A 17,312-nucleotide genomic window follows, 5' to 3' on the forward strand; every position below is an offset into this window, starting at 1 on the left:
TGAGGGTTAAATGCGTTCAAATGACTTGGAAGTAGTACTCAAAAGCAAGATGTTAATGTTTATATTAACATTATTAGATTTTTTTTTTTTTGTATGCTGTATGGTGGGGGCACATTTCATTCTTTTTCCATGTGAGTATCCCGTTATTGCAGCACCATTTGTTGAAGTTTTGTTTGTTTTTGTTGGTTTCTCTGTTTGGGAAGTGCATGGGCTAGGAATAGAACCCGGGTCTCCTGCATGGCAGTGAGAAATCTACCACTGAACTACCCTTGCACCCCCTATTCTATTAGATTTTAAACCTTTTAAAAGTATGTACCTAATATCACAAGGCAACAGACATGACGCTTTGTCTGGCACCTTGCTAGAAACACCTAAGTGGAGGCACTGCCATTCAAGATCTGTCTGCCCAAGATGGTGTTGCCAGAAGAGGCAGGACTTGATATTGTCCTGAATGTTAGTTAAAGCTTCATTTCTTTTTTTGGAAATCGAACCCAGGTCTCCCTCATGGTAGGTGAAAATTGTATCACTGAACTACCCTCGCACCCCCAAAGCTTCATTTCTTTTTAAGTCTGACGTGTCCTCCCTATATTTTTCAATTTGATGATAACCATAACGACTTTATGCATTTTTAAAGATTTTAATATTTTATTTGATCTTTTTTTTCTCTTGTCTTCCAATTAGTTTGACCTGTTGTCATATTCTTCCTTTTCTATCTCTCTTCTTACCACCACCATCCCCTTTCTTTTTAATTGTTTGAATCTTCTCTGGTTCTGGACTTTTAATATTATGTTTTTTAAGTGCAGTGATAAAAATTACATATACATTTCTAGTTTCAGGTATTTCTTTTATTTGAGAATAGAATAAGATTTTCTTGCTTTGTTTCTGTTAATATTTTCGGTGACAATTTTTTGGCCTTTTCAGCTGATATTCATTCCACGTCACTGCTTCTCAAATTTTTATATCAACTTAGAATTTGGCTTTGGGTTGAGTTTGGGTTGGAGGATACAGCTCCAACCTGCACACTTTAAATTCATGGTAGGTCAACACTGGTCTTCATGCAAATCTTCAAAACAGATCTTTTTATTTTTTTTTTTTAATTTCTGTCCCATTCACTTTTTTTTTTTATGATCATACATATATAATCAGTAATTCACAACATCATCACACAGTTGCATATTCATCATCAGGATCATTTCTTAGAACATTTGCATCAATTCAGAAAAAGAAATAAAAAGACGACAGAAAAAAATTCATACATACCATACATACCCATTATCCCTCCCTTTCATTGATCACTAGCATTTCAATCTAAGTTTATTTTAACATGTGTTCCCCCTATTATTTATTTTTATTCCATATGTTTTACTCGTCTGTTGATAAGGTAGATAAAAGGAGCATTGGACACAAGGTTTTCACAATCACACAGTCACATTCAACACAAATCTTGAGTTAAATAGTGAATTAAACAGACCATTTATAAGATGTACCATGTCTGCTCTTCCACATTCAGACACTTGGGCCTCAGTTTAAGGAGCAGTGCCCTGAGGGATATAATCCATGGTAATGCTCTGTATCCTCGAGGTCATGTTCTTGTTTTTTTTTTTTTTTTAATGCGTCTCCATACATACATGTGTGTTTCTCTGTCTATACATATACACACACAGAGAGGCAGATACGTGATATGTATATCATAGGGAATTTTGTTCACAGCTTTTTTGGGAGGTGTTGGGGGTTGTGGACTGGGAATCGAACCCAGGTCTCCCACATGGCAGGTGAGAATTCTCCCACTGAACTACATGCACATCCCCTCACATTCCTTTTTTTTTTTACATTCCTTTTTGGTAGAGCTGGATTATTTCTATCTTACCCTAAAGGTAAAAACCCATCTATTTATAATATGAAGTAGTTAAGATTGGAAAGACTGGTATTTATACTAAAGATAAAAATTAATGCATAGCAACTTAAAGTGTTGGAATCAGGAGGAATTCTTTGGGAGACAAACTAGAGTAAAAAATAGACCTTGAAGGCCATGACTTAGATTTAAAAAAAAATGTTATTATTGACAAATCTTCACATACATACAGTCCATATATAGTATACAATCAATGGCTCACAACACCATCATATAGCATGGCTTAGATTTGAATCCTGGTTCTGGCACTTAGCAGCTGTGTGATCTTAGGAATTTACTTCTCTTTACCTCAGTCTCCTCATCTATAGAATGAACATGTTTTAGTTACTTCATAGGATTATTGACTTAAATTTAAGAATTTAGGTTGAGCAGTGAGAACAGTGCCTGGGAGCTTAAAATAGTCAATAAATGTTGGATATTTCTCTTATTTTTAGGATGCTTTAGGTCCTAGTTTTGTATTTTATTTTAAAACATTTATAACATAATTTCTCTATATATGTTTCTGTCCTAAGTTAATTGTACTTAATTTTCTTTAGATTTATTGGTTCTTTTTGGTATTTTAACTTCCTTTCTATAATTATGAGGTATCTGAAGTCTAATTGCTACCAGTTTGTGATTTAGATTGAGTTAACATCTCTTGGCTTCACTTCTAAAAGCCCTGTTCTTCATCTGTAAAATGGTGTTAACAGGATCTACCTCACAGAATTGCTGAGATGATCAAGATTATTCTGCCATATAGTTATGTGACATGTTGAATCTTACTGTGAAAAAAATGAGTATGCTGTCAATTCAAGTTATTGGTGGCCCAGGCGACTAAGTTAGACTAGCATACACAGTTAATCTTGTCTCTCATTTGTTTCTAGGCTGCCACCTAAAAGATTTTGGAGATATGAGTTTTACTCCAGTCCCCAAAGATGATCTCTATAACAACCGAATAGTGAATCCTCGCTCAGTGGGCCTTGCCAACAAGGAACTGGCCGAGGTAGTCAGTAGAGCTGTGTCAGGTGGCTACAACTGCGTCACAGTAGGAGGAGACCACAGGTAAGCTGGGAACATGGGTGGTGGGGGTGCTGGTTTACATGGTGCTTTGGACAAATCATTTAGCCTCTGTTTCTTTACCTGGAGAAAAATGCCATACAGATTTTTAGGGTATGGCATATGTAAGAGCATTTTAGTGTCTAAGATCATTAGCTTTTGGAGGCACAGGAAGTTTTATGTAACATTATTTAGTGTGAGGGTAGGTACATTCAGACACAGTGAATTCATAAGTAGACTAAACAAGGTTTTTAGGTACCGTGTTTATTCTTGACTCTTGAAAAGCTTTCTTGAGAAACTATCTTATGACTTTCATTTGGCTATTTTGAAGAAGTAGAAGAATCCATCAATAGGCTGAATTTGGGCATTTTTGTTAGCGTTTCTGCTAATAGGTTTATTAGAGATCCTCAGTTGGCTTGTGAATATATTTTCTACCTCCACATCATAGACCCTAGGTGACTAATACAATTAATCAGTGGATTAACATATATTTTATTGAGCACTATTCTGAGGTGTTCTCAACAGTGCTAGGGATTGTTAGTATATAAAGTAAGATAAGGCCCCAGTTTTTATGAAACTCGTGATCTATATTACAATGATGAAATAAAAACACAGGGCATGAAAAATAAAATAGCGAGTTCTACAGGATTTCAGAGAAGGAGGAGATCAGCCTGGGCTGGAGTAGTTAGATTTCACAGAGGAGTGTGATTTGAACTCAGAAATCTAAGTTTTGGGTAGAAAGAAAAAGGCATTGAAGTATTAGAAGTAATAAGTACTTAATATGTACTCTCAGTCCTCATAACAGCACCATAAGGTAGATTTTTTTATCTGAATTTACTTCTGAGAGACTGAGATTAAATAACTTAACTGAGGTCCAGAGCCAGGAAGGAGATAAGCCAAGATTCAAATCCAGTATGACCTGACCCTGTGATGGTTAGGTTCTGGTGTTAAGTGGGCCAAATGATTATGCTTAGTTGTCTGGGCAGGCAAGCACTGGCCTGAACATTGCTGTAAGGATATTTTGTGGTTGGTTGAATAAATCCTCAATCAGTTGATTGCATCTGTGGCTGATTACATCTGTGCTCAACTAAGCCATGCCTCCCATGTGAGCTAATCCAACTGGTTGAAGGCTTTTAAGGAAGAAGACTCTTACACTGCTTCTTCAGCCAGCCATCTTCTTCTGTGGAGTTTGTCCAGACCCTTCATCAAAGCTGCTAGCTTCACAGCCTGCCCTACAGATTTTGGACTCCTCCATTTCCATGGCTGTGTGAGACACCTTTATAAACCTCATATTTACAGATCTCTCCTGTTGGTTTTGTTTCTCTAGAGAACCCTGACTAACACAGCTTGAGAAAAAGAATCTTAAAAATGGGTTTTTACAATTGTTTTTCTACTCTAACTAGAGTTAGAGGTGGTTTTCTATTCTGACTAGACTTGGAGGCACTAATGACTCTGTTTCCAATAATCAAGATGGCACTGACTGTTCATGGTGAGTTGGCAAAAGAGATACTCAAAATATCACCGTTTTATTCTGCTAGTTGTATGCTTATATGAGGCAAGGCTTTAGGTGATAATGTTTTTGAAAACTTTACAGAGTTTTGTGAAATTAAGAGGTATAATGATGTTGGCTGGTTGTTGTTAGATATACTGGATACAGTAATGAGGGAAAGGGATGAGCTGAAGGCTTCAAATTTGAAACTTTAGCACTGTTTGAATGATATAAAAGTTTCCGTGTGTGCCCTGAAATAAAATCTTGTTTTCTGTGGTCGCAGACTTGAGATTTCTGAAAACCAGACACAAAAGCCTTCTTGTCCGAGTAGCAGCTTGACAACATAAACTAAAATACCTTGCAGGGTATCTGCTGTTAAAGTAAGGGCTTTGATTGGAAAAGAATGGGATCCTGAAATGTGGGATGGTGATATGATGCTTGATGATGATGGTGATGGGAAAACAGGATTCCTGGAATCTGCTGAGCCTTTGCTAGGTCTGTAATGGATCTTCCTGAGGAAAGAGATTTCCAATCTCCAACCTGCCTTGAGGAAACTTCCCAGCCTCCAGTCTCCTCAGAGGAGTCTGCCATCAAACTCCACCTAATGAGATTAACTCTTCACTGCCTGCTAACCCTGTAACCACTTTCCCTGGGGAAACAGCCCTCACTGCTCTTATCTGGTACTACTCATCCTGTTTCACCAGATAAAACTGTAACTGAATGCCCTGAGGTAATTGGCTTGAATGACATTTCTGTTCTTTTCATGACACACCCCCACCACCCCTCTTTTCTTCAAGACCTATAACTAAAGTCCCAACAGACCCCAAAAGATGAGGTACAAAGTGTCACCCATGAGGAGGTATGCTATAACTCAAAAGAACTGCATGAATTTCCCAATCTATATAAATAGAAATCAGGAGAATATGTGTGGGAATGGATTTTAAAGGTGTGAGATAATGTTGGAAGGAATGTAAGGTTGGATCAAGCTAAATTTATTGATCTGAGCCCACTAAGCACAGATTCTGCATTCAGTGTTGTAGCTCAAGGGGTTATAAAAGGCATTAACTGTTTGGATGGTTGGCTGAAACATGGATCAAAAGGTAGCCAACAGTACCTAAGGCTGAAATGCCAGAACTGCCCTGGTATAATACAGATGAGGGGATCCAGAGGCTTAGAGAGATGGGAATGTTAGAGTAGATTTATCAGGAAGATGAGACTGGCTTCATCATCCCTGAAGAGCTCTGTAGTTGCCCTTCTCTGTAGGTCAGATATTACTGTGGGAACTGCTGTCACTGAGCTGGTGTGTATAAGTTGTGTCCTTATACACAATGGAGATGATTAGATCCTGAGTTGGCAGAAGCCATGTGGCAACAATTAATCACCATAGACAAGGTGGGTGTGGCCACCATAATGGACTGAAAACAGCAGTCAAAATAATCTGACTCACAGAGATTTGTGACATTGGCTAGTAGATCCTGTGGTACCTAGAAGTAAATTAGTTGGGCAGTTTACTAAATTCTTGTTTGAGCTGTCTGTATAACCAGAAAAATTCTAGTTCAAGTGAAAAGAAGTCTAACTTGAATTACAAAACCGAGAACCATGACCCCTTAATCAATTCCCAGACTTGAGACAGTTTACAGACCCAGAGCCCCTCGAATGAAGGGAGGGCTGGGTATCCTTGGGGAAGGACTCTTTATACTGCCTAGAATTTACACTGTTAACTTTCCTCCCAACTTTCCCCAAGGAAAGCTATGACTTTCTACCAGGGTGACAGTGCACTGGGGAAAAGGAAATGATCAGATATTTTAGGGATCATTAGACACTGGCTCAGCAGTGACACTAATTCCTGGACACCCAAAACATCACTATGGTTCACCAGTCAGAGGAGGGGCTTATGGAGGTCAAGTGATCGATGGTGTTTTAGCTCAGGTCTATCTCACAGTGAGTCCATTGGGTCCCTGGCCCCATTCTGTGGTCATATTCCAGAATGCATAATTGGAATTGATGTACTAGGCAACTGGCAGGATCCCCACACTGGTTCTCTGACTTGTGAAGTCGGAGCTACTATGGTAGGAAAGGCCAAGTGGAAGCCACTGCCCCTACCTAGCAAAATAGTGAATCAGAAGCAAAACCATATTCCTGCGTGGATTGCAGAGATTAGTGCCACTCTTAAGGGCTTCAAAGATGCAGGGGTAGCAGGGGTTGACCTTCTTGGCAGCATGGGGCAGAAATCCTAGAATGAGCTGAGACTCGGCATCAAGGGATTGAGAAAACCTTCTCGACCAAAAGGGGGAAGAGTGAAATGAGACAAAGTGGCAATGGCTGAGATTCCAAACAGAGTCGAGAGGTTGTCCTGGAGGTTATTCTTACGCATTAAGTATATTTATCACCTTGTTATTCAAGATGTAATGGAGAGGCTGGAGGGAACTGCCTAAAAATGTAGAGCTGTGCTCCAGTAGTCATGTTTCTTGAGGATGAATGAATAATGATATAGCTTTCACAATGTGACTGTGTGATTGTGAAAACCTTGTGTCTGATGCTCCTTTTATCTACCTTGTCAACAGATGAGTAGAACATATGGAATAAAAATATATAATAGGTGGAACAAATGTTAAAATAAATTTAGTATGAAATGCTAATGAAGGTGAGGGGTAAGGGGTATGGTATATATAATCTTTTTTTCCCTGTTTTCGTTTTATTTCTTTTTCTGTTTTTTTATTTCTTTTTCTGAACTGATGCAAATGTTCTAAGAAATGATGAATGCAACTAAGTGATGATATTGTGAATTACTGATTATATATGTTGATGTTTTAGTTCATTTGTTAAATTTTTTTAATTAATAAATTAAAAAACAAACAAAAAAAGATGCAGGGGTAGTAATTCCTATCATATCCCCATTCAACCCTCCTATTTGGCCTGTGCAGAAAACAGATAGGACTTGGAGGATAATAGTGGATTATCATAAACTTAACCAGGTGCTGACTCCCATTGCAGCTGCTGTTCCAGTTATGGTATCATTGCTTTGAGCACATCAGCACATTACCTGGTACCTAGTATGCAGCTGTTGATCTGGCAAATGCTTTTCTCTCAGTATCTGTCAGTGAGGCCCACCAGAAACTGTTAGCATTCAGCTGGCAAGGCCAGCAGTATACCTTCACTGTCCTGCCTCAGAGGTGTATCAACTCTCTAGCTCTGTCACAGTCTTGTCCACAGGGACCTTGATCATTTCTCCCTTCCGCAAGACATCACACAGGTCCATTATATTGATAATATTATGCTGGTTGGACCTAGTGAGCAAGAAGTAGAAACTACTTTAGACTTATTGGTAAGGAATTTGCGGGTCAGGGGATTGGAGAAAAATCCAACAGAAATACAGGGACCTTCCACCTGAGTAAAATTTCTAAGTGTCCAGCGGTGTGGGGCATGTTGAGATATTCCTTATAAGGTGAAGGATAAGCTGTTACATCCAACCCCTCCTATGACCAAAACAGAGGCACAACACTTAGTTGACCTCTTTGGATTTTGGAGACAACATATTCCTCTTTTGGGTGTGTTATTCTGGCCCATTTACTCAGTGACCAGAAAAGTTGCTGGTTTTGAGTGGGAACCAGAACAAGAGGAGGCTCTGTGACAGGACGGACCAGGCTGCTGTGAAAACTGCTCTGCCACTTGGGCCATATGATCCAGCAGATCCAATGGTGCTGGAAGTGTCAGTGGCAAACAGGAATGCTGTCTGGAGCCTTTGGCAGGCCCACGTAGGAGAATCACAATGCAGGCCCTTAGGATTTTGAAGCAAAGCCTTACCATCTGCCGCAGATAACTACTTTGCTTTTGAGAAATAGCTTTTAGCCTGCTGCTGGGCCTTAGTGGAGACAGAACACTTAACCATGGGCCACCAAGTTACGATGAGACCTGAGTTGCCTATCATGAGCTGGGTGTCATCTGACCCACCAACCCATAAAGTTGGGTGTACACAGCAGCACTCCATCATAAAATGGAAATGGTATATATGAGATAGGGCCAGAGCAGGTACTGAGGCACAAGTTGTTACATGAGGAAGTGGCCCAAATGCCCATGGCCACCACTCCTACCTCATTACCTTCTTTCCCAGACCAGAACTATGGCCTCTTGGGGAGTGCCTTTTAGTCAACTGACTGAGGAAGAGAAGATGGGCCTGGTTTACAGATGGTTCTGGATGACATACAGGGACCACCCAGAAGTGGACAGCTGCAGCACTACAACCCTATTTTGGAATGTCCTTAAAGGACAGTGGTGAGGGGAAACCCTCCCAATGGGTGGAACTTTGAACAGCACCCCTGGCTGTTGATTTTGCTTGGAAGGAGAACTAGCCAGAGGTGTGTTTATATACTGACTCACAGGCTGTTGCTAATGGTTTGGCTGGATCATCAGGAACTTGGAAGCATGATTGGAAGATTGGTGACAAAGAGGTTTGAAGAGGTATATAGACAGATCTTTCTGAGTGAACATAGTACTTGGAGATATTTGTGCCCCATGTAAATACACACCAGAGGGTGATTTCAGCAGAGGAAGGTCTTAATGATAAGATGCCCCATTCTGTGGATACAAGTCATTCTCTTTCCTCAGCCACTCCTGCCATTGCCCAATGGGCTCATGAACAAAATGGGTATGGTGGTAGGGATGAAGATTATACATGGGCTCGGCAACATGGACCTCCACTTACCAAGGCTGACTTGGTTATGGCCACTGAGTGCCCAATCTGCCAGCAGCAGAGACCCATACTCAGTCCCTGATATGGCACCATTCCCTGAGGTAATCAGTCTGTTACCTGGTAGCAGGTTGATTACATTGGACCAGTTCTATCATGGAAGGGGCAGCGATTTGTTCTAATAGATACATACTCCAGATATGGATTTGCATTGCCTACATACAGTGTTTCCACAAAAACTACCATTCGTGGACTTACACAATTCTTTATCCACTGTCATGGCATTGCTTCTCATCAAGGAACCCACTTCACAGCAATTGAAGTGTGGGAATGGGCACATGCTCACGGAATTCTCTGATCTTACCATGTTCCCCATCAAGAGGCAGCTGGCTTAATAGAATGGTGGAATGGCCTTTGCAAGACCCAGTTATGGTGCCAACTAGGTGGCAATACATTGTAGGGTTTGGGCAGCATTCTCCAGGAGACTGTGTATGCTTTGAGTCAACATTCACTCTATGGTGCTGTTTCTCCCATTGCCAGCATTCATGGGTCCAGGAATCAAGGGGTTGAAATGGGAGTGGTACCACTCACTGTCACCCCTAGTGATCCACTAGGAAAATTTTTGCTTCCTATCCTCGAAACCTTAAGCTCTCCTGGTCTACAGGTCTTAGTTCCAAAGGGAGGATTACTCCTACCAGGAGACACAATAGTGATTCCATTGAACTGGAAGCTAAGATTGCCACTTGGCCACTTTGGAGTTTTCATGCCACTGAATCAACAGGCACAAAAGGGGGTTACTGTTCTGTCTGTGGTGACTGATCCTATCAAGGGGAAATAGGACCACAACTACACAGTGGAGGTAAAGAAAGAGTCTTCCTGGAACACAGGAGATACCCTAGGGCACCTCTGCCCTGTGATTAAAGTCAATGGAAAACTGCAACAACCCAATCCAGGCAGGACTACCTAATGGCCCAGAAACTTCAGGAATGGGTCACCCTAACTGGCAAAGAACCACAGCTAGCTGAAGTACTTACCAAAGGTAAAGGGAACATGGAATGGGCAGTAGGAGATAGTGATAAATATGAACTACAACTACATGACCAGTTACAGAAACAAGGACTGTGATTGTATGAATATTTCCTATTTTGAGTAGTTTGCTTTTGTACATAAGCAAATATCTGGTTTTCCTCTTATCTTACATGTTGTATTGTTCATGTTATAGCATTTAAGTCACAGGATATGAAATTTAAGAGTGAATGTTACTTAAGGACTTGTACCCTATTCTGGAGGGATATAGTGTATTTCCACTTGTACACAGGACAATTGAGTATTGATAGGCCAAACACGCCTGTTACTGTGTTCTCTTTGGAAATTAAGTGTGTTTCAAGGTGATGTGTATAGCTGCCAAGTTGACAAGGGGTGGACTGTGCTGGTTAGGTTCTGGTATCAGCTTGGACAAATAATTATGCCCAGTTGTGTCTGATCAGGTAAGCACTGGCCTGATTGTTGCTGCAAGGATATTTTGTGACTGGTTGATTAAATCATCAGTTAGTTGATTGCAGCTGTGGCTGATTACATATGCGATCAACTAAGGCGTGCTTCCCACCACAAGATAATTCAATCAGTCGAAGACTTCTAAAGAGACCCTCATTGCTTCTTAAGCCAGTGAGCCTCTCCTGTGGATTTCGTCCAGACCCTTCATTGAAGCTGCCAGCTTGACAGCCTGCCCTATAGACTTTGGACTCTTCCATTCCCAAGGTTTTGTGAGACACCTTTATAAATCTCATCTCTAGAGAACCCTGACCTGTGACACACACTCCTATGGCAATTAGCTTCTTTTTCCAGATCCAGTCTAGCAACTTTCCCTCAGGTGCTCAGAGAGCTTTTCAGATCATTTAACAGAAGTTGAATCTTTGTTACATCTGGAGAGGCAGGGAGATTCTGCATTACAAATAAAAATTCAGGTAGAATAAGAGTGATCAGTCCTGTGTTCTCTACTGTGTGTGTCTCCTTCCTCAATATGATTACTACAGCCCTTGATTTTTCTTTTGCCTATAGCTAGCTGTATTGCAGCCCTGTCATTGCTCACATGTTTAATACTAAAACCTACGTAATCTGGGAGATTCTAAAAAGGAAGCAGACTTGAGTATTTTAGAGGACGAGGCCTTTTCAGGTTCCTCCTGTTCCTTTTATATAGCACAATATACATTATGGCCTTAATCCTCAAGTCAACTCAGACTTGAACAGGCCAAGTATTATTATCCCTAGCTTATAAAATGAAACTGAAGTCTAGAGAAATTGGATGACTTGTTGTAGGTCACACAACCCTTCTGGAGCTAAACCCCCAGAATTCTGACTTAATCAGTTGCTTTTAGCCCAGAATAAGGCCTCTTAAAGAGGCCTATTGTGCGGCATGGAGCCTAAGACAGTGTCATACTACACAGACCAGTAAATATGGCTGCAGTTAGTTCTTAAGATGCTTAAGACTCCTTAAGTTGCATTTCTCATCTTTGCCAAATTCCTTGGTTACTGGGAAGTAAGGAATTTTTCTAACCACAATCTCATCAACTATAGTCCTCCAGTTGACATAGGGCAGTTGGCTGATGGAAGCAGAGGTCAAAGGCAAGGAAAGGCAAAAACAGAGAAACACATAAGGATATTTGAACACCACACTAATATATGTAAGTTGATATGCAAATAAACTTACTTTATTCAGTAACCTTAATGAGATCTTTAATTGGGTTGCCCTGTTATTGTCAGTCTTTTATATGACTTTTCAAGTTTCAGGAAGTATCACATACTCTTTTGAAAAAGCTGCACTGTTTTCTAATTTTTATCCTGAAAAAGTTACCATATAGTCCAGCTGGTGTGGAAAAGTTTGATAGTTAAGTATAGAATTACCATATGATCCAACAATCCCACTTCTAGATCTCTACCCCCAAAGAATTGAAAGCAGAGACTTGAACAGACATTTGCACACCAGTGTTCACAGCAGCATTATTCAGAATTGCCAAAGGATGGAAGGAAATGTCCAACTGATGAATGGATAAAATATGGTATATACATTGGAATATTATTTAGCTGTAAAAAGGAATGAAGTAAAAAGGTGATGAACTTTGAAGACATCATGTCGACTGAAATAAGCCAGACACAAAAGGACAAATATTGCAAAACCTCACTGATATGAAATAATTAGAATAAGTTAACTCATAGTCAGAATCTAGAATTCAGGTTACCAGGGCATGGGGTGAGGTAGGGAATGAGGAGTTCATACTTAAATTGAAGTTTTATTAGGCTGACTTTAAAGTTTTGGTAATGGTGGTAATGGTAGTAAAATATTGTGAGCATTAACAGCAATCAATTATATATTTGAATGTGGGTTAAAGAGGAAATTTGAGTTAATATATGTTACTTGAATAAAAAAAAGATTGTACAACAACGTGAACCCTAAGTTAAAAAATGGACTATAGTCAATAGCACAATTACAAAACTGTTCTTTTATGAATTATAACAAATGTACCACATTAATGCAAAGTGTTTAAAAACAAAGTGGCATATGGGAACTCTGTATATTATGCATGATTAAAAAAGTTAATACAACTGTTTCTCCTGGTTGTTCCTTAAGAGGTTTAAACATTTCTGTGAGTCATTACCTATAGACCACATCAATTAACTAGATTTCATTCACTGAACAAATATTTTTGTTCCTTTTTTTGTGCCAGTGCTAATGGATCAATTTATATGGATTTGGGGCAGTAATAACATCTGCCACATTACCATATAACCAGTTATCAGCTTTAAATTTTAAAAGCCTTTCATATCTCCATAACTCAGCCAAGATTAATCTTAGGCAACTATATCCCTTGGGACTGTCTTATCCAAACCTGTCATTTCTGGTGCCCTGACTTTGCCCTCAGGACGGAGTGTGAGCTGCACTGGCTAAGGATACTAGTTGAGGATTATTATATTTGTTGTTTGCAGTCTGGCCATCGGTACCATTAGTGGTCATACCCGGCACTGCCCAGATCTTTGTGTCATCTGGATTGATGCCCATGCTGACATTAATACACCCCTCACCACTTCATCTGGAAATCTTCACGGACAGCCAGTTTCATTCCTCCTCAGGGAACTACAGGACAAGGTCAGTGGGCCAAAATGAGAAAAAAGTCAAATGGCTTCCAGTGGGGCTTTGAGTGTCTAATTCAGTAATTCTCTAAAGTATGGGTTGAATGTGGCCTATTATGGGCTAGATGTTCTCATAGATGCTGGGATTATGAAAGTCACTAGGATGTGATCCCTACTTTCAGGGGGGCCCATAGCTGATAAGAAATGAAAGGGGTGATGGGTAGTAACTCTAGTGATGGGCAAACACACAGCTTGAGGACTTCTTGATTAGAGGCTCCAGGGCATATTTGTAGACCCACTGGTCTAGAAGACAAGGGAAATCATGATTATTTATGGGTAATATTTTTACTATGCTGTTCAGAAGATAGGGGAGTCCATTACAGGAATGGACTAGAATCCTTGTATGTCCCCCCAACCCTAACCCCAGTGAGGACTAAGTTAAACCAGGATATTACAAAGGTTATTCATTAGGCGGGAATGTTTTGGCAGTTGGCAACTTGAGATGACAACTAGGTTTATGCTTCAAGAACCATTCAGTAAGCAATTCAGTAATATAAGCAATTCAGGAATGTGGCAAGAGATGGAAAAGGATTAATCAGCAGTATTCCTGTTATTTTAGATAAGTTAATCAGAAACCAAGGCTATATTAGAAGAGATTAAAAAATTTTCTTGAGAAAGCTGTACTGTGCTCTTCAGCTCCATTTCCACCGGTATCAGTTCTCTTTCCCAGATCAAGAGCATCTTGTATTGCTTTAAACATACCCTGGGAGGCACAGGGTGATTATCTTGGTGAGATCAAGAATTCTTGATTAATCCTATTCATTCCTCTTTTCATAGGTACCACAACTCCCAGGATTTTCCTGGATCAAACCTTGCATCTCTTCCCCAGATATCGTGTATATTGGTCTAAGAGATGTGGACCCTCCCGAACAGTAAGTTGTATTAGGGTTATGCATAAATATAACCATTTATGCTTCATTTAAAAGGCTAGTCCTTGATTTAACCTGCCTTAAGGTCAGTATAAAGGCAAAATCCCCCTGTTCTAGTTTGCTAGCTGCAGGAATCCAATATACCAGAAACAGAATGGCTTTTAAAAAGGGGAATATATATATATATATAGTAAGTTGCTAGTTTACAGTTCTAAGGCTGAGAAAATGTCCCAATTAAAACAAGTTGATAGAAATGTCTAATTTAGGGAAAAATACCTTGGTTCAAGAAGGCCGATGCTGTTCAATGTTTCTCTCTCAGCCGGAAGGGCACATGGCAAACATAGTGGCATCTGCTGGCTTTCTCATGGCTCTACCAAAAAGGGACTCTCTCCAAAATGTTTCCTTTTTAAAAGGATTCCACCTTCAGTGGGTGGAGAGACACCTCCACTGAAATCATCTAATCAAAAGTTACCATCCACAATTGGGTGGGTCACATCTTCATGGAAACAATCAACATGTTCCCACCCAGCAATATTGAATGAAGATTAAAGGGCATGGCTTTTCTGGGGTCCACCACAGATTCAGACTGGCACACCCCCTAAATACAGATTTGTGGAAAATGCTTTTTAAACTAAGGATTTCTTCCTTTATATCTCACCACAGTTTTATTTTAAAGAACTATGATATCCAGTATTTTTCCATGAGGGATGTCGATCGACTCGGTATCCAGAAGGTCATGGAACAGACATTTGATCTGCTGATTGGCAAGTATGTAGCTATAATGGATGTCTAATTCTAGATTGCAAAGGGAAATGGGCAAATCACCAATGAGTAGCACTTTAGCCTGTCTCTTGATGAGGGGAGATTTTCTTTAAAAAAAAAAAAAAAAGCAAAATATGCACATATAAAAAATGGAAATAGTTCAGAAAGGCATATTATGAAATGTCATATTCTTCTTTTGGAATAAGAAGGGGGTTTCCTTAAATCATTGCCCAGATCCTGTCTCTCATTACTTTCTCTTCAGCTTCATTTTTAGTGCTTCTTTTCAGATGAGAGGAATTCACTGTTCCATTCTTCCTAGCCTCACTACTGCTTCATCTGAAAGGAGTTTTATACTAAGTAAATCTTGCCAGGACAGAAAGATTGACAGATATGTGAATGCTAATCTAATGCTAGTTTTAAAAGCACTTCCCTAATACTGAGCCTTTATTTCTGGGTGATTGTCAGAATTGTTACCTGTAGTATAGCCTTCCTTAAACTGTTAAGAAATTCAGTTATTTGGTATAAGGATATTGTATTGTATATTAGTTTCAGTCATTGGACACCTGGGCTAAAGTTAAAATCAGAGGACGCTAAGATTGCAGATATAAATCAGAGTTAAGTTCAGCTGCCGAAAGAATCACAGCAGTTATAAGATAGATCAGTTCAACTTAAATTAGACTATATCAGCGCCCAGTGTCATGGAAGTGAAGAACTCCCTCTATTGGTATTTATTAATTTATGAGTTTTATTAATTTATGAGTTCTAATGCTCAGGGTAAGTCAGAAATAGAAACTGAGATTAATCTAACACATGCAGAATAAATGCTAGTGCCGTAAAGTAATGTGCAGAAAACCAAATATTCAGTCATTTCCAGGAATAGAAATCTTGGAAATCTACTGTATTAAAGTACCAGGACTAACAGTAATAAAATCAAGGAGTTGCAACCATAGGAAGGATGAAATGTTTAAGCATAACCAATGACTATTCTTTACCCTCCTTCTTTGTAGAAGACAAAGGCCAATACATCTGAGTTTTGATATTGATGCATTTGACCCTACGCTAGCTCCAGCCACAGGTACCCCTGTTGTAGGGGGATTGACTTACCGAGAAGGCATGTATATCACTGAAGAAATACACAATACAGGTATGTAGCAACCAGGCCTGTAGGCTGTTAATTACTTAAGTAAATATGCTGAAGTCTCTTACCTGCAGGGAGTCTTTTCTACTATTCCATGTCATTGCAGACTTTGTTTTTGCATAAATTTAGGTACCTGTCTTGTACCTAAATATGCTAAGTAATTTTCAAAAAACTTATTTGTAGTCTTCTCAAACATTTATTAAACACAAACAGAGTTCCTCACATCTGTATTTGTCTGAAGGCAAGGCCAAGTAGTTATAATTTATTCTACTATTAAGAGATTGCTTTTTTTCCAGAACTTGGGAGTTTGGAGTTATCTTTGGAAGCTATTTCAAAGTAGGACACTATCTTGGGTCTTTTATTTAGGGTAAGTCTAGTACTAGAGCTTGTTTGAAGAAAGCTTTAATGTGGACATATTGGAAAATGAATGGCTGGCAGAAAGAGTGGCAAGGTGAATTCTAGATTATCAAGGGTGGCTGTAAGGGGTTATTGTCCCAAAACTTATGCTTATTTGCAAACTTTCCATTTGCCAAAAAGCTTCTGGTTTTAAGGCTACTTTAAACAGCCTTTCATTCCAAGATGTAAACAATTACCATTTAATAATTCAGTACCCATATCATGAGATTAGGGTGTGGCTAGAAGCATAGAGACACCAGATTGAAAGGTCCAGGGCTATAGGAAACCTTGAGTATCAGGGATAGAAATGGACATTGAGAAATGCTTAAACCTTGCACAGAACAGAAGAGGAATGCTTGTCTGAGATCTGATAGCACCATAAATTTCAGACACTGCTAATGATCCTTGGGTTGGTGGCTAGAGATTTTGGGAGTTTGCTTAATCTTCCACTTTGCTTCCCAATGACGCCACTTAGAGCAGGGGTTGGTAACTTTGAGCACTTAGATGGGGCAGTGGTCATGCCTGTTCCTCTCTTCCCCACTGCAAAGATTCTTTTATTCCAAAAGACAGCGTCTCTCATGACACTGGCAACTAGACACAGAAAGCAGTTTGCTTAAACTAATTTATAGGGTGGGAGTAGTTTAGAAACACAGGTAACTTTTTTTTTTTTTTTTTTAAACTTCTGGGGTATGCTAAAGGCACAGGATTTGTCACTGGAAACCAGAGACAAATCAGAGATATGTGCAGGGATGGATGGAAATGCACATTAATATGCTTGTTCGTTGTTTTGCACAATGCACTGAACTATGCATTGCTAATAAGCAGTGATGCAATGAACA

The 17,312-nt window shown here is 39.6% G+C and overlaps 1 protein-coding gene across 2 annotated transcripts in view; it reads left to right on the forward strand.

Moving 5' to 3' along the window:
* The window catches only part of ARG2 (arginase 2), a 67,770-nt gene that overhangs the window by 47,648 nt on the left and 2,810 nt on the right, over nucleotides 1-17,312 (forward strand). For both annotated transcript variants that reach the window (XM_077122804.1, XM_077122805.1), the window contains exons 3-7: nucleotides 2,776-2,953; nucleotides 13,105-13,264; nucleotides 14,086-14,180; nucleotides 14,841-14,945; nucleotides 15,947-16,083. In XM_077122804.1, coding sequence (XP_076978919.1) covers nucleotides 2,776-2,953; nucleotides 13,105-13,264; nucleotides 14,086-14,180; nucleotides 14,841-14,945; nucleotides 15,947-16,083 — 675 coding nt within the window. The remainder of the gene's footprint in view (nucleotides 1-2,775; nucleotides 2,954-13,104; nucleotides 13,265-14,085; nucleotides 14,181-14,840; nucleotides 14,946-15,946; nucleotides 16,084-17,312) is intronic.

This window comes from Tamandua tetradactyla, chromosome 12, assembly GCF_023851605.1.
Source record: "Tamandua tetradactyla isolate mTamTet1 chromosome 12, mTamTet1.pri, whole genome shotgun sequence".
Taxonomy (NCBI): domain Eukaryota; kingdom Metazoa; phylum Chordata; class Mammalia; order Pilosa; family Myrmecophagidae; genus Tamandua; species Tamandua tetradactyla.